At 44.0% G+C, this 24,950-nt stretch overlaps 1 protein-coding gene across 6 annotated transcripts in view; it reads left to right on the forward strand.

The window, feature by feature from the left end:
* The first annotated feature begins 7,605 nt into the window (after positions 1-7,605).
* Positions 7,606-24,950, forward strand: part of cadm1a (cell adhesion molecule 1a) — a 455,101-nt gene continuing 437,756 nt past the window's right edge. For 2 of the 6 annotated variants that reach the window (XM_078198989.1, XM_078198991.1), the window contains exon 1: positions 7,652-7,793. In XM_078198989.1, the coding sequence (XP_078055115.1) occupies positions 7,685-7,793 (109 nt within the window). In that variant the 5' untranslated portion in view covers positions 7,652-7,684. Of the gene's footprint in view, positions 7,794-24,950 lie in introns of all 6 variants that reach the window. The other 4 variants (XM_078198992.1, XM_078198994.1, XM_078198993.1 and 1 more) reach the window with 3 other exon arrangements.

Consider the following 24,950-nt stretch of genomic DNA (forward strand, 5'->3'; position numbering starts at 1 on the left):
ATATTAGTTCTGAGTCAGGGAGGGATGGGAGTCCCAAATTTCCTGGCGGAATTTTGCAGCAGTACCTGATGAACATTTCTTAATCACTGTTTTCAGAGGAAGCTTGAAGTGATTGGGTGTCTGCGGCTGTTGTGGGGGACATCAGAGCCTGGAACTGAGGAAGATCTTGGAGGCAGGGCCGGGGGGGAGGGGGTGAGGTTGTGGGTTTTGGAACATCAGCGGGAGACAGCCGACATTGAGGAGGTCAGGGGGGGACATCAGATGTCAGAGGCAGGTCAGAGACTGGGGTCATGGAGGGTCATCAGAGCTCAGAGGGAGTTCAGAGGCTTTGTAGAGGAGATCAGAAGCGTCCGGAGAGATCAGAGGGAACGCAGGGTGTTGGGGGGGTTGGGGGATTGGGGGACAGTGTAGGAAATCGACAAAGCAGGTAAATTAGATCAAACAGAGTTTCCCAGTTAGCCATTGCTAAATTTGAAATTATGTTTTTTTAAAGTTTTTTTTATTAGTGTCACAAGTAGGCTTACATTAACACTGCAATGAAGTTACTGTGAAAATCCTCTAGTCGCCACACTCTGGTGCCTGTTCGGGTACACTGAGGGAGAATTTAGCATGGCCAATGCACCTAACCAGCACGTCTTTCGAACTGTGGGAGGAAAACGGAGCACCCAGAGGAAACCCACGCAGATACGGGGAGAATGTGCAGACTCCGTACAGACAGTTACCCAAGACAGGAATCGAACCCAGGTACCTGGCACTGTGAGGCAAATGTGCTAACCATTGTGCCACCTTGCACTTTAAATAAAAGGCTGGCATAGAGTCAGAAAAGGAGACCATTTGGCCCATTGCATTTATACCAGCTCTCCACGGAACAGTCCAATCAGAGCTACATTAACACTCAACCACTGTAACCCAGCAAGTCTATTTATTTCAAGCACCCATCCAATTTCCTTTGAAATCACTGATTGTTTCCATTTCTGCCACCCTCATGGGCAGTGAGTTCCAGGTCATTGCCACTCGCTGCATCAATCAGTTTCTCCTCACTTCCCTTATCCCGCCCACCCCCACCACTTTAATTGCTCTGAGCCTTAAATAAGTTGACTTCTATCAAATCTCCCTTAATCTCCAAGGAGAACAACCCAACCTTTCCCAACCCAACCTTGTAATTAAAATCTCCTTCGGCCTTGTTTCAATATTTAGTTTGCTTCTGCCAGCGAGTTCCCTGCCTGCCTGCCCATTGTCCCCCATCTGTTGGAAGGGATGCAAATGGAGTTTGCGATTCAGATATTTGACACTCTAACTTTCGACCTGATCCCATTGTTTCTATATCTCAAAGATTTCTAGTGCTTCCTGAATTTTGACTATTCAATCTGTCATATACATAAAAAACTAATCACACTGCACTGTTTTGATTCAAATTATTTACCTTTGTTGTGTATAAGATGACATCAAGATAAGCTTGGTCTAAGCTACATGGTTGGCTTTAAAGAGACCATACTAGATGAAAGAAACATTTCCATGTATTTTCTATAGGACAGCATGGTGGCACAGTGGCTAGCACCGCTGCCTCATGGTGCCAGGGACCTGGGTTCGATTCCGGCCTTGGGTGACTGTCCGTGTGGCATTCTCCCCATTTCTGCATGCTCCGGTTTCCTCCCACAGTCCAAAGATGTGCAGGTTGGGTGGATTAGCCATGTTAAATTGTCCCTTAGGGCAGAATTCTACTGTCCTGCCCACCACAGGAATTGTAGCAGGTGGGACATGGACCATGCAAAGCTCCATTGACCTCAGGCGGGATTTTCCGGCCTTGGGGTGAGCACAGCCGGAGAATCCCGCCCTTAGTGTCCAAAGATGAGGTGTCCCTTCGTGTCCAAATGTGAGATGAATTAGCAATGGTAAATGCGTGGGGTTACGGAGATAGGGCGGAGAGGAGGACCTGAGCAGGATGCTCTTTCGGAGAGTTGGTACAGACCCGATGGACTGAATGGCCTCATTCTGCACTGTAGGGATTCCATTGGGGGGTTCTATGTTTTTAGATAAGTAAACAATTAGATTGGACTCCAGTTGGAGATACATTACTGTACTCTCAGCCATGCTCTAAAACCATTTCATTGGATATATTTTCTGAACCTGTTGCTCAATCTATTAATCTTGCAGCCACTCAAATGTGACCAAAGTTAATTATTTGCACGTAAACCATGCCAACAGAAGTTGAGCTGGCTGTGTTTTTGGAAATGAGTAATTATTAAAATAATTGCAAAGGTATTTGCAGCCTTGTAGAATTTGCAGCTATGTAGGATTAAATTAACTTGATTTTGGAACCACAGTAGCACTACTCTGGAGAAAAAATACAGTTGCTATACCTACAATTTAAAATGTGTGCATTTAATGCAGCTTGAATAGGCATTAGAAAAGCATGCAAGTATTTTATACCATGATATTGAAAATTAAGGAATAAAATGTGTAGACTTGCTCCACCAACTGTTTATTCTTGGGACTCTTTCTCTCTATCAAGCTGCCACGGCATAAGCTTTATAAGGCAGATTTTCATGCCCTTGCTTAATGGCAATGCAGAAGTGTCTAAAAGGAGTCTAATTCTTCCTTAAAATTTCCAAATGCAGGAATTCCAGCCCTTCTGTGATTGAGAAGGAGGTGCAGACAAAAGAACACCAGCTATTTGCTCCAGTGCCACATTCAGAAAAGAATGGGGAGGGAAATGACATTGATCAAGAAGGCAATTGCAGCAAAGCCTAACCCCTTCAATTCTGGTCATTTTTAGCCAATGCAAAGAATATTTTATTCCCAATTTATTAGATAGGAGGAATGAAGAATTGAACTGCATCAGTCTTGCAGAGAGATTTCAAATTAAGTCAGATCATAATTGCAATTCCTAATTTTTTTTTAAATCATTAAAAATTGTTCGTTTTTGTCAGCTATGCTCTACTCCATTTTAAATGCTTCACATCCCGCACTATATCCCAGTGGGGAAAAATATTCTCAGGCAACCTATTCCCAGACCTTGTGTCAGAGAGGCTTTGCAACTGGTAGTTCTGAGATGTGCTGGAGCAGCCATGCATGGCTTTGTCTCAGTTTCTCCCTTTCACCTTTCTGTGATGCCCAACTGAGACACACTGCAGGGCACCATGCTCTTAACCTCTTAACACTCAAGAAAAATCAAATTTTAAAGTACGGGCAATTTCGCAGTTGTTTACATGCTGTTGGATTTTGTACAGTTCGTCCTTCATTCGGCCTCAAAGTTAGTGTTTTGTTTGAAGATTTAGTGGGAATAGGCATTTAATTTTGAATGTCATACTCATCAGGGTAAGGGATATTAGTGCTGGGAAATCTTGAACACCCATTGTCAACTTTAACCATTAGTTACAGTATGCCTGTTCTGTGCCATCTCGAGAAAAGTAGTGTCAAATGTGTTAGTGGGACAATTTTCTATTTTTCACATCAGCTATCTCTGCAAAATTGGCAGTTTCTGGAGAATTCAGGGTAGCTTTATGGTCCAGGCAATTCCCACTGTGAAATGAATTGAGAATGGCCACAGGCCTTCCACCTAGGCCGTGGCTCATTTCAACAAGTGTCCAGTTAATGCTAATGTAAGAATCATTTACCCTTCACTGTCGTCAATGTGAGTTGCCGTCCTTAATGTTCCATTTTTTGAGCTTGCTGGAAATTCCTATCCTGTTCTATGGCTTGCCAAGATCCGATTTTCCATCTTTTCCCACCAGCTGAATCTTACTTCCCATCAATTCCTTCCCATTGGAGTTAACAAAAAGCAAAACCTGGCGGTCAATCTGATCGCAATGCCCTGCTGACTTCTTGGATGGGTTAAAATTAGCTTCCGAGTTATGACTTCCCCTATATCCGTCAGGGAGTTTGAGGACTTGGAGGCAAATAGATCAGTTCCAACAAGTTTATGGATTTTGAAACATTGATTCTCTCTCTACACTGTTGTTGTCACAGGTGTAATATGGCAAACTTGTAATCTGTTACTCAATCCATATATCCTGGGTCTGTATCACTCCAGGGTACTGTCAGTGGTTAACCAGCCATTCTCCCTTACAATAAGAATGTGGAATATGGTTCGTCTGTCACTCCGGGATGGTATCCTCCAATTTTAGCTTAAGTTAATCCAACATGCCAGCGCCCAAAGGAGTCAGATAGGGGCAAATCAAACATACTGTAAATTGGGCGACACGGTAGCACAGTAGTTAGCACTGCTGCTTCATAGCACCAGGGACCTGGGTTCAATTCTGGCCTCGGGTCACTGTCTGTGTGGAGTTTGCACATTCTCCCGTGTCTGCGTAGGTTTCCTACGGGTGCTCCAATTTCTTCCCACAGTCCAAACATGTGCAGGCTAGGTTGATTGGCCATGTTAAATTGACCCTGGAATCAGGGGAGTAGCAGAGTAAATATGTACGGTTACAGGAACAAGGCCTGAGTGGGATTGTGGTCGGTGCAGACTTGATGGGCCGAATGGCCTCCTCCTTCACTGTAGGGATTCTATTCTATGGAATCCTGGATAGTGCTAATTCATTGATTTGTGCCTCTGAACATGGGTAAGTGGCTTGTTCCTACAGGACAAACGTGTGGACCCCATATTAGGTAAATACAAATCTATTTCTGTGAATTTGTCAGTAACATGGTGGTAAACTGAAGTTTATCAAAGCAAAGCTGGTTGCTAATCCTATTATATTTGAGATTCTAACCTACTCTATCAGACTGCGACTAAAGGTTGATTTCAAGAATTCTTGTATGTTTGAACAGTTATTCTAATTTTAAAGACTTGCCTTTATATGGCGCCTTTAGCAACTATGTCTCACGTGCTTTACAGCCAAGGAAGTATTTCTGAAGTGTAGTCGCTGTTCTGTGTGTGGTGCTTAGGAGCGGATAGGGTGACTTATCTGTGTGGCTAGCACATGGTTAGGAATGAAGACAACAGCATTGGGTTTGATCCCCACCCTAGCTGAGGGAGACAGCCTCCTCAAAACCAGGGTGTAAACCCTTGAATAATCCAAGATGCTTCCTGGAAAGTACAAAGGGGTGTGAAAGTGGCCCAGTCCATCACGCAAACTAGCCTCCCATCCATTGACTCTGTCTGCATTTCCTGCCACCTCGGGAAAGCAGCCAGCACAACAAGGACCTCACACACCCTGGACATTCTCTCTTCCACCTTCTTCTGTCAGGAAAAAGATACAAAAGTCTGAGATCACGTACCAACCGACTCAAGAACACCTTCTTCCCTGCTGCCATCAGACTTTTGAATGGTCCTATCACATATAAAACTGATCTTTCTCTTCACCCTACCTGTAACTGCAACATTACGTTCTGCACCCTATCCTTTTCCTTTCCCTTATGTATTTAATAATTGTATGTTCTGCTTGTATAGCATGCAAGAAACAATGTGACAATACTAAATCCAATAAAAATAATCCACTGTTGTAATTTTTTTTATTTGTTAGTCGCAAGTAGGTTTACATTAACACTGCAATGAAGGTACTGTGAAAATCCCCTAGTTATCACACTCTGGCGCCTGTTCAGGTACACTAAGGGAGAATTTAGCATGGCCAATGCACCTAACCAGCACATCTTTGGATTGTGGGAGGAAACCGGAGCACCCGGAGGAAACCCACACAGACACGGGGAGAACATGCAGATTCCACAGAGACAGTGACCCAAGGCCAGAATCAAGCCCGGGTCCCTGGCGCTGTGAGGCAGCAGTACTAACCACTGTGCCACCGCACTGCCCCAATGGCAACCAATTCACAATGTGGAGATGCCGGCGTTGGACTGGGGTAAACACAGTAAGAGTTTTAACAACACCAGGTTAAAGTCCAACAGGTTTATTTGGTAGCAAATGCCATTAGCTTTTGGAGCGCTGCTCCTTCGTCAGATGGAGTGGATATCTGCTCTCAAACAGGGCATACAGAGACACAAAATCAAGTTACAGAATGCTGATTAAAATGCAAATCTCTACAACCAACCAGGTCTTAAAGATACAGACAATGTGAGTGGAGGGAGCATTAAGCACAGGTTAAAGAGATGTGTATTGTCTCCAGACAGGACAGCCAGTGAGATTCTGCAAGCCCAGGAGGCAAGCTGTGGGGGTTACTGATAGTGTGACATAAATCCAAGATCCTGGTTTAGGCCATCCTCATGTGTGCGAAACTTGGCTATCAGTTTCTGCTCAGCGACTCTGCGCTGTCGTGTGTCGTGAAGGCCGCCTTGGAGAACGCTTACCCGAAGATCAGAGGCTGAATGCCTGTGACCGCTGAAGTGCTCCCCCACAGGAAGAGAACAGTCTTGCCTGGTGATTGTCGAGCAGTGTTCATTCATCCGTTGTCGTAGCGTCTGCATGGTTTGCCCAATGTACCATGCCTCGGGACATCCTTTCCTGCAGCGTATCAGGTAGACAACATTGGTTGAGTTAACCTGTGCTTAATGCTCCCTCCACTCACATTGTCTGTATCTTTAAGACCTGGTTGGCTGTAGAGATTCGCATTCTAATCAGTATTCTGTAACTTGATTTTGTGTCTCTGTATGCCCTGTTTGAGAGCAGATATCCATTCCATCTGACGAAGGCGCAGTGCTCTGAAAGCTAATGGCATTTGCTACCAAATAAACCTGTTGGACTTTAACCTGTTGTTAAAACTCGAACCAATTCACACACAGAGAGGGGCCCCCCAGAAAAAAACCCCACAATATAATGATGACAAGATCATTTGTCCTTAGAAACATTGATCTAGAATAAACACTAGACTGGACATTGGAGAGACCCCTCTCTGTGCCAAATAGTTCCTCTCCTTGCCTGCCTCTGTGCAATGAGTGATGCATGTGAGTCCACATAAGCTTGCTCAAATCAGCTAAAGCAAGACTCGAACCATATTCTCATGAGCTGTGTAATTCCTATTAGGAACACACTAAGATAACTTAGTGCAGAGCCATCAGGGGAGACATTGATCAGAATCTAACATCACCCCCCCCCCTCTCCATTCCCAGTCACCCCTTTATCTTTAGACCATTCAGTTCAAAGCTGCCACCGGGAGAAGATAACTCAGAATGGAAATTAAACCCTGGCACTGGTTCAGAGTTACCAGTTCACCCAAGTTATGAGAGTAAAAATAAAATTCCTGATCCCCCCCCCAAAGAAAATGACAAGAGTTTATTTCACCAATTTCCCTCCCATGTCATAAAGAGTGAGAATCAAATGATTGAATAAAAAAAACCCCAACACACACACACATCTCAGAACAGTGCAGAAATCTATTTTCCCCCAAGTTTTCTAGTGGGAAATTGTCAAGAAATTCCTGATTCCTCCCCCAGAAAAGGTGCCAGAGCTTATTGATGAGCAAGTCTTCAATAATAGATAAATAAATAATCAGGACTTTATAAAGAGAGCAGATAGAGAGAGGGAGAGGATCATAAGGGAGGTGCCATAGTTGGATAGAGGGTTATTTTTTCTCCCCCTCTTCTGGTCTCTTTTTGCCTTTCCCCCCCAACCCACACCCCCTTCTTGCTGATGCACATTCCCAGGTCAATTTCCATTCTGTGCCGTTCCAGTCCGTGTAATTAGCATCTCATTAGCATCTGATTATCATCTGATTAGGCGGTGATTAGCATGCGAGGGAGGAGCAGCGCCGCGACTCCGCTCGGCTCGGTTCTGCACACAAGCAGGTGTATGTTCAACATGGCGTTCACGATGCCCGGCGTATCTGTCTCCAGCGCTGCTCTTTCTGCCTCTCGCCATCTCCTCTGCCTCGCCGTCTGGGCACTCATCATCGGGAAAGGTAAGGGGAGGGAGGGGAAGAGGGAGAGGGGGGTGTAAGGAAAGAGGATTAACAGCAAAGCCACGCACAAAAAGATACATTCAGAGGATTCTGTAACAGAGAGGAAAAACAGCAAGGGAAAGAGAGAGGGGGAAAATAAATCCTTTTTTATTTCCAAAAGGCTTTGAAGAGAGAACTGGAGGGAGGGTGGCAAGGAAAGATTAAATGTTTGTTTTACCCCCTTTCTAGTTGAATCCCAGCAAAGTTTCTCTCTCTCTCATCCCCTTCCCCCCCAACTTCCCTTTTCAATTTTAATTTAAGACACCAAAAAGAAACGGAAGCGGTGATCTGCAACATTAAACCCCTGTGTGTGTGTATGTTGAACTTTTTGCCAGCCTTGCAAGAGAAATCTCAGCAGCACTGCGTTAAGAAAAGGGAGTCTTAATTGCAAGAGAGAGATTTAAAATAAACTTGAAAGCTCCGGACTGTGTTTGGCTGGCTGGTTGGGGGTATTTTTTTGGGGGGGTGGGGTGGTGTCAGGCAGTGTTGTCCATCAATACATGTTCGCATTTGGGACCGTTCTGATAATGGAATGCAGGGAACTGTGAAAAGTTAGCAGAGCGGCTTGGTATTTTATTTTTTAAACAGCCGTTTGTTTTATTGTCCCCACGTTTACAAACAGTGCTGTGTACTGGAGTGATTGGGAGCTCAGCTTAGCCGGGCTTTGGAGAGAAGAGGGCGATGTTTCTCTAAAAATCCTGTGTTTTTTTTGATTATTTATTAAACAAGGGAAGATTCCATCAAACTGCGATCCACTCGGACACACGGTTGCCTTTTTTTTATTGCTTGTAACTGAATGGGATTGAAATTGACTTGAAATGCAGAGTGGCAAGCTGCTGAAATGACTAGATGTCAGTTTTCCTCCTCCCCTCCCCGTGTGGTATTGAGTGAAGGCACAACAAGTGGAGAAATAAATGTATTTCTGCCTCCCAGTTCTTTAGACAAATTTCCTTTGCAGCGGGGGTTGTCTTTCCTGATACTGGTGGAAAGGAGAGCCGGGAAGCCCGCCTTTTTCACCCCTCCTCCCTCCTCCTCCTTCCTCCTCTTCCTCAACCCTTTGTTTGCAGGCGATAGCTGAATCCCACTTTAACCCTTCTCTGTGTAAGCGGCCCCCGTACCTTCCCCACAACAGTGCAGTTGGCAGAGGGAGTCTCGCTGTAACAAGCCACAGTGCAAGCGTGTGTGTGTGAGAGAGAGCCCTCTGCTTCAAGGCAAATTTAGAGTTAAAATTACTAACTGCAGCCATGCAACATGGATTGACACATGATTTACATGGGCAGTCAACCGCACAGAGGAGCTTTACTACTCTTTAAAACTTTATTTAAAAAAAAACAATCTCGCTCTTGAACTGGACAGAGCATTTTTCTTTCCCTTTTCCAAAAAAGTCTGGAGTAAGATTTTGCTTTTAGAAGCAAGTCTTGTGTTGGAGAAATCCCCCCCTTCCTTGTTACTTCAAAGGCAGTGAGAACACACTCCCCTGGTCCGCCCGTTGAACTCTCCGAGGAAGAGATAAGAATGAAGTGATCCCTGTATTGCGTGAAGAAGGGGGAGGAAATTACCTCCGCACTCCCAAATCCTGTTTATATTTCGAAACATGATCGGCCCACCTCCCTCCGAAGCGCCTAATGATGAGGTTTACAAAATTGATGCGTTTTGATGCGCATCGAGGCATTTTTTTGTTGTTTTTTTATTAAAAAATCAGTTGGTGCCACTCTTGTGACCTCACATTTCACACTGAATGTGGAAGTCAGATCTGCTGTGTTGTTTATGCTTTTTTAAAAAAAAAAATCCGCCCTGAACTTCCAATGCAATATCCCCTGAAACTGGCCAATTCCCTCCCCCCACTTCTGCCGGTGTGTTGCTTGCCAAAGTTGTTTTTTTTGGTGGGGGGAGAAAGGGAGGCAGTGTCATAATCTGATTACAACTGATGGCTTCATCAAAGCAGCCCCCCCATCTCGCCCAGTTGCTATTTCTTATTTACAGTGACTGTCCAGTGGGTTGAGATGTGTCTGGAAGGGAGAAACACGCAACCACTGGCAAAGACCTTTCATTACGAGACGGGAAAACAATCCCCCCCCCCCCCCCCCCCAGGCCGATGGTCGCAAACAAGAGTTCTATTGATTGACCTTTTTTTCGAATTGGAACACATCGGAACACCCCCAAACAGCAGCGAGTGACCGCGAACAAAAGAGTGCATTCATAAAGCGTTTTGTAGATGATTCCCTCCGCCACAATGAACGCTGTTCCTGATCAGTGCGAAAAAGCACACACTGGATCACTGTACTCCTCTCCAATAGTTCTCTTTTCCACCCCGATGCCATTCACATTTCCTGGGCGATGCATGTTAACACAATGGCAATTTTATTTTCAGTATGAAACTGATGGCAAAAAAAACCCCCCAACTCCACTCAATGTCCACTACCTTCGAATCCCAGTGCGATATTTCTCCATCACCGAGAGAGACAGTACGCTGCTGCTTGCATGTGTTAGGTTTTGAACATGATTTGAGGCTGTTTCACCTCCAATTTTTTGTGTGTGTTGAACTTAACCAAACCCTGTTTTTATGTGCCGGGAATTCTTAGGATTATTGAAGATTTGTGAGGTTTTTTTTGAAATTTCAGTGTCTGAGAATCCAATGTGATAAACACTTTTGAATAAATCCGGCTGCAGTACGGTTTATTTCTTTGGAGGAGGATTTCGCTACTGAAATCACGACATTGTGTGGGAATTTGTGAAGTTCGCTTCACTGACTTACAGAGAGAGAGAGAGAGATGCAGATTTTGACGCTTATTTAAGATGAACACGAGTTGTCCAGCTCGCTTCCTGTGGATTGTGCATTACGGTGCTGAGTGTGTATCCAAGACAAACAGCAAATTTATTACCTGGGAGCTGCTTTTCAGTGAGGCTAATATTAAATGTATTCCATTTTCCTGTATCACTGTCTGGCAGCATTTTTAAATTGTGCTTCAAATTGTGCTTCCAGTTCATTTGGGAAGCTCTCCCCGGATGGTTCTGTTGTGCTGGGGACAGATTTCAGTCGAGGCTGCAGAAGAGAGAGAGGAAAAAAATCAGAACCTAAGACCTTGTCACTGAAGTTGACAAATGCCTTTTCAGCTGGTTAACATTGGACTGTTTTTCTCTCTCTCTCTCTCTCTCACTCCCTCTGTACTTTCCATAGCCTCTTTATTGACACTGTACGCTGGCTTGGAATCGATTGTTGTAATTATTGAGTCATTTTTTTTATTTTTCAAGACTCTGAATGCATTTGCATTTCATTGTTGTACTTGTAAATAGACTGACTTTCCAATTACCTTGAGACAGACTGCTGGTTACTGGAATTTGGAATATGGCAATTTTTAGAATATGGCAATTTAACTACAAGGGAGAATCATTGTAGCATTGAGAACTCCGAGTCAGTTAATGCTCGGTAACTTGTAATCAGTCATTGAGATGTAATATTCCTTGGAACGTTAGGTCGGAGATCAAGGCCACCTCGCTTGCTTTTGAAATATTTTACTTTTTAATGGTGTGTACAATATTGATTAGTTTTGTCCAGGAGATAGCTCTCTCGCAGCTAGTGAGATTCAGCAGAGCTCTTACCATCTTAGTGTTTGCTGTGGCATTACATGTGGATTTAATGCAGATAACTGCAGTTCTTTAAGGAATCCAAGGCATTCTGTTTTAGTTCCTCAATTCTGATTTGGCTTCTGTCGCGTGTTGTAACACTGAGCCCCTCAATGTTTATAAACCCATCCACCAGCTTATTTATGCTGTTGATGCATAATTAATCCTTTTCAGACTGGAATTGAAAAAGTGATAAATGAGAATTGTGTACTCTAGTAGTTACAGGCAATGCTGGCGAACATTCACTGATGCTACAAGAGCCATTTAAAGGCACTTTACTGCACAAAGCAGATTGGAATTGACAAATTTCCATGATTATGTGAGCATAAAGCTAACTTTCACTTAATTTGTTGCTCTTGTCTCTCGTGCCTCAGCATCCAAAGATGTGCAGGTTAGGTTGTTTGGCCGTGCTATATTGACCCTAGTGTCAGGGAGGTTAGCAGGGTAAATGTGTGGGGTTGCGAGGAATAGGCCCTGGGTGAGATTGTGGTAGGTACAGACTCGATGGGTCGAATGGCCTCCTGCACTGTAGGGATTCTATGATGCTCACTACTTATTGGGAGGGTGCCACGGTCTGCACTCTCGCTGTATGTCTGGAATGTCCCAAACTAGTGAGATTCTTGTCTTCATGGTCAGCTTCAGTGAAGACATTGAAACATCGAGGTATGTCACATTCGGGTCAGGTTTTCTGTTAGCTTAAACCTGACACGATACTTGGTGCTCTGGTTTTTGTGAGGTAGAACAACCCTTTCCAAATGTCTGAATCCGCAAAATCCCAGCAAGGCGAAACGGTGGGTAAGAAATCCACCTGCAGCAGACAGGGGGTCATGGAAGCTGGTATGTGACCCACAGGCTGCAGCTTGGGCTGGTGTGAGTGCGGTGTTGATTGTGAGTTGTAGTCGTTAAGTGGGTTTACCAAGCGGGGTTGCTAAGGTGGACTCTTTCCAGTGGCTTGGCAAGACTCGCTGGAACAGATCCAGCGAAGGAAGGACAGGAGGGAAGATCAGTCTTTGATCTGGAGCCAAATGCCCAACGCCTTGTGGTGCAGCGGCAGTCAGTTTGATTCTTGTGTGTAAAGATTAGCACCATGAAACATTGGTGTCAACTTTGAATTCTGCTTTTTCAGTCTGGGGTTAGAAAACATTCCTGTTCAGTGGCAGAATATAATTATTTATTTTGTCATATGTATTAGTACACAGTGAAAAGTGTTGTTTCTTGCACGCTGCACAGGCAAAGCATACCGATCATAGAGAAGGAAAGGAGAGAGTGCAGAATGTAGTGTTACAGTCATAGCTAGGGTGTAGAGAAAGGTCAACTTAATGCAAGGTATTCAGACCCTTGCCTGTGGGGATGAGGATAACCATAGAATTTCTACAGTGCAGAAAGAGGCCATTTGGCCCATTGAGTCTGTACCGACTCTCCGAAAGAGCACCCCCCCCCCCCAGGCCCTCCCCTCTGCCCTATCCCTGTAAACACCGTGCATTTACCATGGACAGTCCACCTAACCTGCACATCTTTGGACTGTGGGATGAAACTGGAGCGCCCAAAGGACATACACACAGTCATGGGGAGAATGGGTGGCATGGCGGCACAGCGGTTAACACTACTGCCTCTCAGCGTCGGGGACACTGGTTCAATTCCCAGCTTGGGACACTGTCTGTGAGGAGTTTTCACATTCTCCCCGTGTCTGCGTGGGATTCCTTCGGGTGCTCCGGTTTCTTCCCACACCCCAAAGATATGCGGGCTAGGTGGATTTGCCTTGTTAACAAATTGCCCCTTGGTGTCAGGGGTGCTAGCTAGGGTAAATGCATAGGGTTAAGGGGATAGGACCTGGGTGGGATCGAGGTTGGTGCAGACTCGATGGATCGAATGGCCTCCTTCTGCTCTGTAGAATTCTGATTCTATGAATGTGCAAACTCCACACAGTCACCCAAGGCCGGAACCGAACCTGGGTCCCTGGCGCTGAGAGGCAGCAGCGCTAAACACTGTGCCAGCCCATGATTGTGTGTTTTTTAAAAAAAATTGGGTGGGAGGTCACGTTGGTGTGATGTTGTTTTAGAGAATGGGGGGGCCTTAGTCAACTCTAATGGTTCACTATACAGGAAATCTTTCCAGTGTTCTGAATGAGACATTGCTGTAAGGAGACAATGCCAGCTTGTAACATTCTGCCTCCTTACCAGCAGAGGAATGTTATTCATCCTTTTCTGCAATCAATCATGAACTGGAGCCTGTTGCTTACTCAGTATATTCCAGTGATGCAGATTTTATTCTGTATAAAACCCGAGGAGAGGTGGTTGTATTTCTAACATATCAAATACATTTCGAAGGACATAAACTGATGCAAGTCTCTAAACAGATATTATCCTTGGCACAGCATCCTGGGTTACCACCAGGATTTCAATACATACTATTTCTCGGGTTGCCAACCCTCCAGGATTGGCCTTGAGTCTCCAAGCATTGAAGATGAATCTCCAGGACACCGTTATGTGCAATCCTGCAGAAAAATAATCGGACATGTCATTTTCTTTGAACATGTCCCAGATATAAGAAAATGGGAGGGGGGGAACAGACTGGATGGGCAGAATAGCCTCCGTCTGCACTGTAGGGGTTCAGTGGTTAGCTATGTGGCTGAGAGTCAATCAGTATGCAGTTGGGTAATTAGTGTTTTTTGCTCTCCAATTGGCTTAGGAAGCTGGTGGGCCACAAGGATGGATGTGTTGGCCAACTAATGGCTGGAGCCCTGGGGGGGCAAGCTTTCAGGAATACAGCTGGCAACCCTAATTATGGCCACAGCCAGGGTGGATGTCACCCAGCTATGTGTGCCCATGTCCAGTGTTGCATCCGACATTGTGACATTCCAATCCAGTTGTGGCTCATATGGCCAGGGGCTGCCCTTTGTCATTGCGTGTTGCCTGGGACAGACTCAGCTGTTGGGCACTGTCTGATCAAATCATATTCAAAAAATATTACATCACGAATCTTGCAGGAGAAATGGACTGAAATCTAAAGAGTATAATAGCCTCAACAATGCTGGAGTCTCACTGTAAGGTTTCATTCAATGACATTATCCTATTTACACAAACTGCACTGGGCTTTTTTTTTCACGTCTTTTGGCCTTTTTCACTACTTATATAAGAACATGTGGAAAAATAACAGGAAGCTCCAGTATCTCAGATTTGGGAATACAGTATTTTTTGGGAGCCCTCGGCTCCATGTATTGTTCTAAATACCTGCTGACGGTACATCTGAAAAAGCTATACCAGCAGCCTGTACATCACACCCAATATCATTCAGTCATCTTTCAAGACTTTGCTGAACCTGCAATGTTCTCCATTATCCAACTGCCTGAGAGACAATAAACAGACCTTGTCCTGCATTATTGGACTGCTCCTTGAATCAAAATTGAGTTGTTTTAGATAAGTGACCAGAACAACTTTGGGGCTGGATTGTCTGCATAGCTGTAGCACTTAACATCAACTGAAGGAGTGCTTTTGATTTTTAAGGTGCTGTAGAAAGCTCTTAGTGAAGTATAGGTCATCCCCGACAAACTATTTTATCCCAAGTACAATGCAGAAGTGCCAACAACGTTCACGCATGAGTAAATGCAATGTTCCAGATTTCGAAATGATGTTGTTTTCTTTATTAAAAGATTCTGGCTTCAAGCCCAGAGATGAGGTTGGTGCTTCAGGAAGTGTTTCCAGGAGACTTCACAGCCTATAGGAGCGGCACGATTGCACACTGGTTGGCACACTGGTTAGCACTGCTGCCTCACAGCACCAGGGACCCAGGTTCGATTCCCGGCTTGGGTCACTGTCCGCGTGGGTTTCCTCCCACAATCCGAAAGAAGTGCTGGTTAAGCGCATTGCCTGTGCTCCATTCTCCCACTGTGTACCCGAACTGGTGCCGGAGTGTGGTAACTAGGGGATTTTCACAGTAACTTCATTGCAGTGTTAATGTAAGCCTACTTGTGACACTAATAAATAAACTAAACTACCTGTTCCAATGGATGTCGTGCTATTCGAGTAATGGATTTCTTGAAGCATGCTGGCTAAATTCATCCTTCAATTCGTGGCACCACCAAATCAGTCTCGCTGGTCGATCGCCTGGTGGTATTGTCGCTAGATTATTAATCCAGAAAGTCAGCTAATGTTCTGCGGACCCGGGTTCGAATCCTGCTATGGTAGCTGGTGGAATTTGAATTCAATAAAATATTATCTGGAATTAAGAATCTACTGATGACTGTGAAACCATTGTTCATTGTTGAAAAAACACATCTGGTTCACTAATGTACCTGGTCTGGCCTACATGTGACTCCAAAGCAATGTTGTTGACTCTCATCTGCCCTCGGGCAACTAGGGATGGGCAATGAATGCTGGCCAGTCAGTGATGCCCATGTCCCACGAATGTTTACAAAAATTCGGCTCTTGGGTTGCTTGCCATGGGATCTTGCTGTGCGCACAGTCGCTGCCAAGTTTGTCTAAAATCAAAGCTGAGCCTGACCATGTTGTTTTCCTGTTGGTATTAACTAATGTCTATTGTGGTGCTAATTTAAGTGTGAGACAATTTTCCTCTCTGGTCAGCTTGCTGTCATGTATAAATTCAGCTATAGAGAATGGCCTGGCCATTCCTGGCAGCAAACGTTTTTAATCTCCCCTTTCACTATTTTTGCAAGTCCAAAGTTTGAATGTCGATGCTGGGATTATTGAATCTGGGCTGGTATTGGGGGGCTTGAGTTTTCCTTTCCATAGAATCCATACAGTGCAGAAGGAGATCATTCGGCCTATTGAATCTGCACTAACTCTCCGAGAACACGTTTACTCAGACCCTATCCCCATAACCCCGCATTTTTGCCCTTCTAATCCCCCTAATCCACACATCTTGGGACACCCGGGGTCAATTTAGCATGGTCAGTCCCCCTTTAATAAAGAAACATATCAACAAGGCAGTTGTGAAAAACTGGAAGATGGCAAATGGGGAGGTGATGACCTCATGGTATTATCGCGAGACTATTAATCCAGAAACTCAGCTAATGTTCTGAGGACCCAATTTCGAATCCCACCACAGCAGTTGAATTTGAATTCAATAAAAATATCTGGAATTAAGAATCTACTGATGACCATGAAACCATTGTCGATTGTTGGAAAATCCCATCTGGTTCACAAATGTCCTTTAGGGAAGGAAATCTGCCGTCCTTACCTGGTCTGGCCTACATGTGACTCCAGAGCCACAGCAATGCGGTTGACTCTCAACTGCCCTCTGAAATGGTCCAGCAAGCCCCTCAGTTGTATCAGTTGCTACAAAGACTCCCTCCCCAATGGCACTGTGGGTCAACCTACAGCATGTGGAGTGCTGCGATTCAAGAAGGCAGCTCACCACCACCACCTTAAGGGCAACTAGGGATGGGCAATAAACGCTGGCCAGCCAGCAATGCCCATGTCCCACAAATGAATTTTTAAAAAAGTTTACTTTTTAAATAACCTGTGATCATGTTACTAATGGAATTCTAGGTAATGTACTTTAAGCTATCAAAGAATTGTCAGTATGTTGGGAAACATGCATTAGTCAGAACATTCTGCACCCAGTCCAAATTTGTTAATATTGCAACTTGCTTTTGCTGTAAAATTGTTTTTGAATGTTTTGAGACTAATACATGACAGAATTAAACATGATTTAAGAGCCATGAAGTTATTACATGCCATTTCATTTGTCATCCTTTTTTTCTCCAATGTTTTATTATGAAAGCAATCTTTGTTTACGTATGTCGTACTCAAACGTTCAATTTTCACAACACAAATTTCTTTTCATAGACCGCTTGAATAATTCCCTAGGGAATTAATTGGAAGGTGAACATTTCCCATCTTGACTCCTTGCTGGATCAAAATTCCACTGGCGCCAAGACATCCCTAAAATCATCCTCACATGGCAGCCTTCATGTGAAGAGCCATGCACAAGTTTTGAAAGAGGATTCAACAATAGGGAGTGTCACAGCCTCCCTGCCCTTGCCTGATCTGTGCACCAAGCTGCTGCAATCAGGGGTTTGTTGAATCCTTAGAAAAGGGCACTATAGCTGATACTTTCCCTCTTACCTTTGAATGATGCTGAAGTCCATTGTTGGAGCTTCACTGCTGTTCTGGATGCAAGCAACTAATTTAACTTTTCCTTGGGAGTTAAGATGAGGCTCGGGACCTGCTACTCATTGGACAACTTACTGAGACAGTGGGGCTTTTGGATGAAGTTATCTGCATGTGTAGAGGCAGGACCTATTCATTAACTCATTGTACCTGTCAAGGCAAACATGCCTTGAAATAACAAGACTACATTCAGTGCAAATTTGGGTGAACAAACATGCCTGTTGTAATCCCTGCAATCCGTTTTGGATTGTATAACGATGCCTTTGAGAGAGCGCCACAAATATGTTAGCACAGCCGGACAAAAATGCTCGCTGCGTATTAATGGTAGCAGGAAATTACAAGTCCCATATCAAATTTATACTTTATCCCCCACTAATTTTCAAATAGATTTATTATTCCTACTTGTACCTGGCCTTCTGTGGCATTTTGATATGCTTAGCGTGGCTGTTTGCCCAAGGTATCCAGAGATTTTGAGGTTGGGGGAGGGAGCAGGAGGGTGTTTAATATTGTACTGTTGTATGCATGTGACTGTTTTGATGTAATGTTAATGAAGACCATGTAATTCAGTCAAAATTCTGATTCCAGCAGTAATGAAGTCCTAAGTGTGGGGCTCCCTTCAGAGCAGAAATTAATGGTTTCAGCAGTTTCCCCTTTAGTTTGTTCAGCTTGCTGTGTAATGCAGGCCCTGCAGCTTATTTCATCCTCTTGGTTTTAGAGGTGACAATTTTTAGCTTTGATTCTCCGCAGTTGCGATTCATCTATTAATAGAAGCTTCGCCAGTTTGATTTAATGCTACTGTCCATTTGTTGGCATTTGCAGTTTCACAGAAAAAAAAGGGAGCTGAAAACGGCACGCCAGTTACAGTGTTACCATGTGTTGCAGCAGCTGCTGGACCTGTGTGTGTGTGTCAGGGGGGCGGGAAGCCTGTGAACACACTGCATTCCTGCTACTGCTAAGTTCCACATTTGTGTGCTTATACAGATGTCAAATGTGGAAGCAGAAATTCCTGCTTTTTTAAAAAAATGTTTAACTTGGTTCAATGCCTACTTGGATCTCCTGTTTCTCAACCTTTTGACCACGAGTGGCATTTTGAATAGATAACTCGTTCCTATACGGTTTAGAAATTTTAATAGTTTATAGCTGACTGTAAGTTTTAAAAAAAAATAACTTCCACAAATGGGGTGGCACAGTGGTTAGCACTGCTGCCTCTCAGCATTCCGGCCTCAGGTCACTCTGTGTGGAGTTTGCACATTCTCCCTGAGTCTGCGTGGGTTTCCTCCGGGTGCTCCTGTTTCTTGCCACGTTCCAAAGATGTGCAGGCTAGGTGGAAAGGCCATGCTAAATTTCCCCTTAGTGTCCCAAGATGCATCATAGAAAGCATTCTTTCTGGTCATATGACAGCTTGGTATGGTTCCCGCTCAGCCCAAGAGTGCAAGAGACTACAAAAGGTCGTGAATGTAGCCCAGTCCATCATGCAAACCAGCCTCCCATCCATTGACTCTGTCTACACTTCCCGCTCCCTCGGCAAAACAGCCAGCATAATCAAGAACCCCTCGCACCCCGGACATTCTCTCTTCCACCTTCATCCATCGAGGAAAAGGATACAAAAGTCTGAGGTCACGTACCAATCGACTCAAGAACAGCTTCTTCCCTGCTGCCATCAGACTTTTGAATGGTCTTACTTCGCATTAAGTTGATTCTTCTCTACACCCTAGCTATGACTGTGACACTACATTATCCACTCTCTCCTTTCCTTCTCTATGAACGGTATGCTTTGTCTGTAGAGCGCGCAAGAAACAATACATTTTACTGTGTGCTAATACATGTGACAAATGAAATGTGTAGTTTAGATGGATTAACCATGGGGAATGTGTGGGGTCGTGGGAATAGGAGCCTGGGTAAGATGTTCTGTCAGAGTCAATGTAGACTTGATGGACCGAATGGCTGCCTCCTGCACTGTAGGGATTCTATAAACTTGCTGTGCAGTGTATACCAAAACAATGAGTGGTGCAAGTGTGTTTTATGTGAAAATGGTCGGTGCAACTATACACATTTCTTGTTGATGTTGTGTAAAATACAGCATGTGGGTGATGTTGGAACAGAGAGGCCTGGCTGAGGAGGGCAGGACCCCATTTTTTTGTGAAACCTGCTCAAATTGCAGTTTTGAGCCCTTAGAGTGGTAGTCGATATTGGTACGTATCCAGCTATTTCTTCCTATGCTGAAATTGTGCCAAATATATGTTCTTTGTTACTTAAGATTCACATTTTCATTGAAATTAACCATGAATTTAAACTTGACAGGTACATGGATTACAGTTGATCACAACTCTCATTTGCTGAGCTGTATATGTTGGCTAGGGGACAGTAACGTAGAACATTGAGTTGCAAATCGTGAAATACCATGTATCCTTGCACACCTGTACAATTGGTTCTGCATGATGCTGTGCTGTGTAGGGCCAAGAGTGTTCCTCAGTTGCCACATTGTATTCCTGGTGCTTTTAACATTTCCATAATACATTGTGTCCCGCAGAGATGTCAAATGCCTCGTATTTTAAGGCAGGGAGTCCAATTCCATTTGAAATTAGCTGCAAAATCTAGTCTTTCTGAACTACAAATAAGTACTCTGAGATCATTTTCTCCGGCATTTATTAACTTCACCATTTTCAATTACAGTTTCTGGCAGTTTAAGTGGACCCCTTTAAATCTTTAAAATGCTCATCATTTCAAACAGCCTCCAGGTAAAGACTGGTTTGGTGTTTGTACGTTCCACGCAGTCTGTCACTGTCACGTTTTGGTTGGGATGTACTTTCAGATAGCTGGTTTGCTCCCCAGAACAACTCCGTATCTCTGGTCTGAGGCAATGTTTGCTTCTTCAGAAGGAACTCTTCAAATGCAGACAATAAAAATAGAACAAAACTTACTCCAACTTCTAAATCAAAGAAAGGGTTTAATAAAGAAACTTCATTGCCCCCAACTTGAGGCCTCGTCCTGGACCACTTCAAGCTGCCCACAATTCCAAATAGGTTCTTATTTATTGTGAGTCAGCTGACTATTGCATCATTCTGTAATTGGTTCCATGGTTTACTGGGTCAGCTGACCCTTGCAGCTTGCCACCATTGGTCACATTACATCCAGTACAAAGTTGTCACCGGTTACATTCGAACAATGTTAGACTGTTTCAATGAACTTTCAACTGGTAAGCCACCCAACTTGTGCTTTTCAAGGCAGTGCCTTTCACTGATGTCTCCCCGCGTTTTACAGCCACTGATGGGCTTTTTTGAAATGTTGTTGGAATGCAGCAGCCATTTTTGCGCTCAGCAAGATCCCACAGACAGCAATGTAATGATGAACAGATAAACTTAACTTTGCGATTGTTGGACTGAGGTGATAAATTCTGGGGATATCTGCCCTACTCCTCTTCCGATTAACACCTGGGAATCATCCGTTGAGAGGATGAATAGGGCCTCCGTTTTCCATCTCGAACGAAAGACGGCACCTCTGGCAGTGCAGCACTTCCTGGGTGCTGCACCGCAGTGTCAGCCTTGGAATTTTGTTCTCAAGCCCTGGAGACTCATAATTATATCTGTGCTTTATTTACTTGTGTGAATTCTATAATCTGTTTCTTCATTTAAACTGTCAAAGCAATAAATTAAATGGGGTTTTTTTGAATCACAGAAAATTAATTGCTGTTCTATCTCAATTACAGCAAATTAAATTGTAACCATTGACTAGAGATTCCTTCAGTGTTTTGTGCAGATGCTTGCTGTAAGTGAATAGAAGATTGAAACAATTTTAATTGACAGAATTGTTACATACTTGTTTTGAAGTAAAATGAAAAATCAAGTGATCAGTGAAACCCAGCCTATTTGCATGGTGCAACTCCGATGCATTGTTAAGCTGAAATTCTCATTTGTTGCAGACAACTTTGCACAAATTGAAGGCGTAATTTGTATAAACCTCTCCAAATTCTCCTGACTAAATGGGGCCCTCACAATTATGTTTTATATAGTCCAGAGTTAATATTCCTGGATTAGTACTTGGTGTGCCCTTGTTGGGCATGAATCAAACTATGATCCCATCCCAATGTTGAATAACTCATAGAATCATTGAAACCCAACAGGGCCGTTGGACTCAAAAGACTGCACTGACACTCTGACAGAGCATCTTGCTCTCTAAAACAAAAACAGAAAAAGGCTGGCAAATCTCATCTGACAGCACCTGTGGAGAGAGAATCGAGCCAACGTTTCGATGACCCTTCGTCAGAGCTTTCCAAATGCTGTCTGACCTGCTGAGATTTTCCAGCATTTTTCTGTTTTTGTTTCCAATTCCAGCATCCGCAGTATTTTGCCTTTATCTTGCCCTCTGCCCCGCCTTATCCCTGTAATCCTACACAATTCCCATGCCTAATTTACCTAACCTACATGTCTTGGGATGCTAAGGGGAAATTTAGCATGGCCAATCCATCTAACCTGCACATCTTTGGACTGTGGGAGGAAACCGGAGCACCCGGAGGAAACCCACACAGACGCGGGGAGAATGTGCAAACTCTACACACAGTCGCCCGAGGCCGGAATTGAACCTGGGTCCCTGGAGCTGAGAGGCAGCAGTGCTAACCACTGTGCCATTGTGCTGCCCTTATGGATTCTTGTCATTTTAAATGAAGAATTGTCACTTGAGCCCAACATCTGAGGGCTGTCGACACATAGAACTGTGTATATGTAAAAATCATTATGGGGAGGTGATGGCCTAGTGGTATTATTGCTAGACCATTAATCCAGAAGTTCAGCGAATGTTCTGGGGTCCCGGGTACAAATCCTGCCGTGGCAGATGGTGGAATTTGAATTCAATAAAAAATTCAATTTAAAAAAAAAAAAATCTAAAATTTAAGAATCGACTGATGACCATGAAACCATTGTAGATTGTTTTGGAAAAACCCACTTGGTTCGTTAATGTCTTTTAGGGAGGGAAATTTTCCGTCCTTACCCCAGTCTGGGCTACATGTGATCCCAGAGCCACAGCAATGTGGTTGACTCCCAATTGCCCTCGGGTAACTAGGGATGGGCAATAAATGCTGGCCAGCCAATGATGCCCATGTCCCACGAATGAATTAAAAAAAATCTATGCAGTGAATTGAAAATCACCTGAGCTTTGATTTCAGGGGAGTGGTAACATTAGAAGTCGGACAAAAGACATTAACCGCTGTGACTGGTTAGTATCATAGTGTGAAATAAGAGATACTTCATCGTTACTTTGATCTTAAAATGGCTTTCCATTACTTAACATTTGAATTTCAAAATGTGAAAGAAAAATTGTCCTAAATTAGCCATTCAACAGCAAGACAGCTGTCAGAATAAAGCTGGCATTTGACTGAAATGCAAAAGAAAAACCATGAGGTGTCAAACCCTCTTGTTTTAAAAGGATGTTTGCAACTCCACATCGCCATATTTTGTACTTGCTGCATTCCAATGAGTGTAGGGAAATCTGCTCCAAGTTTAGTCTTTCAGCACAGTGATGCCCGTGCTGTAAACCTCTATGACTCTATTGTCCAGAGGGGCAATTTTTTCACAGAGGGTGGTGAGTGTCTGGAAGAAGCTGCCAGAGTTAGTCGTAGAGGCGAGTACAATTTTGTCTTTTAAAAAGCATTTAGATAGTTACATGGGTACGATGGGTATAGAGGGATATGGGCCAAATGCGGGCAATTGGGATTAGCTTACGGGTTTTAAAAAAAAAAGGGCGGCATGGACAAGTTGGGCCAAAGGGCCTGTTTCCATGCTGTAAACCTCTATGACTCTATCCTTGTCTTTTATAATGAACCTTGTTTGTGCTCATCATCATTTGATTTCTGAGGGGGTGACATAGTCTTTTTCTCTCTGCTCTGGCCCAGGGCCATACAGAATAGGTTTGGGGGAGGGATGGAGTGATCAGTTAAACATGCCCCAGGATACAGCTTTTAAAACTTTGTATCCTAACAGAATCCCTATGGTGCAGGCGGAGGCCATTCGGCCCCCACATTCTGCACCAATTCCTTAACAGAACATCCCACCCAAGCCCTATCCCCATAACCATACATATTTATGATCGCCCTAACCTGCACATCTTGGGACACATGGGTAATTTAGCTTGGCCAATGCACTTAATCTGCACATCTTTGGACTGTGGGGGGGAAACGGGAGCACCTGGTGGAAACCCACACAGACATGGGGAGAATGTGCAAACTCCACACAGTCACCCGGGTCCCTGGCACTGTGATGCAGCAGTGCTAAACATTGTGCCACAGTGCTGCCTTTTCTTCCCGCTTTATTTTCCTTTTCAGAGATTCCCACGTGAAGCAATTGTGTCTTTCACCGATGTATCCACAGGAGAGCAAACTGATTTCCTGGAAATAAGTCAAAAAAATTCTTCGAGGTTTGAATAAACAGGAGAAGGAAATGCTGGATAAAAGCAAATTACTGCAGATGCTGGAATCTAAAGTGAAAAGAGAAAATGCTGGAAAATCTCGGCAGACCTGGCAACATCTAAGGAGAGAAAAGAGCTGATGTTGAGTCCAGATGATCCTTTGTCAAAGCTAAAAGGCATAGAAAGTGGGAGATATTTATACTGGGTGAGGGAATGAAAGATGCCCACTTTCTCTGCTTTTTAGTTTTGACCTCTGAAATTATCCTCTGGACTCAACGCAGCTCTTTTCTCTCCTTACAGATGCTACCAGACTTGCTGAGATTTTCCAGCATTTTCTCTTTTGGAGAAAGAAACGCTGACTTTTTTTTTTGAAGGAAACTTGGAATTAGTTGCTTGTAACAACGTGAGAATTGCTGTGACGGTGATGTGTTACAAGTCACTCGGGCAGTCTGAGTAGCTGTTGCAACATACATGTTTACATGCACATTGTAGCCTGGAGCTTTGCACAGTGATGGGAGGGGTGCAAACATTCTTCCCCTCACATGGCTGACCAGAAATATCTCGCCCATGCTGCCTCTCATTGGCCTACGTTGGATGGATTTACAGGTTGATACTCAACCTATTCAGTCATTAGAGGTTAACAGCATGAAAACAGGCCCTTCGGCCCAACTTGTCCATGCCTTTTTTTAACGACTAAGCTAGTCCCAATTGCCCGCTTTTGGTCCAAGCCATCTTATTCATGTAACTGTCTAAATGCGTTTTAAAAGACAAAATCGTACCTGCCTCTGCTACTATCTCTGGCAGCTTGTTCCAGACACCCTCTGTGAAAAAATTGCCCCTCTGGACATTTTTGTATCTCTCCCCTCTCGCCTTAAACCTATGCCCTCTAGTTTTAGATTCCCCTACCTTTTGAGAAAAGATATTGACTATCTGATCTGTGCCCCTCATTATTTTGTAGACCTCTATA

Source organism: Mustelus asterias, chromosome 27 (assembly GCF_964213995.1).
Source record: "Mustelus asterias chromosome 27, sMusAst1.hap1.1, whole genome shotgun sequence".
Taxonomy (NCBI): domain Eukaryota; kingdom Metazoa; phylum Chordata; class Chondrichthyes; order Carcharhiniformes; family Triakidae; genus Mustelus; species Mustelus asterias.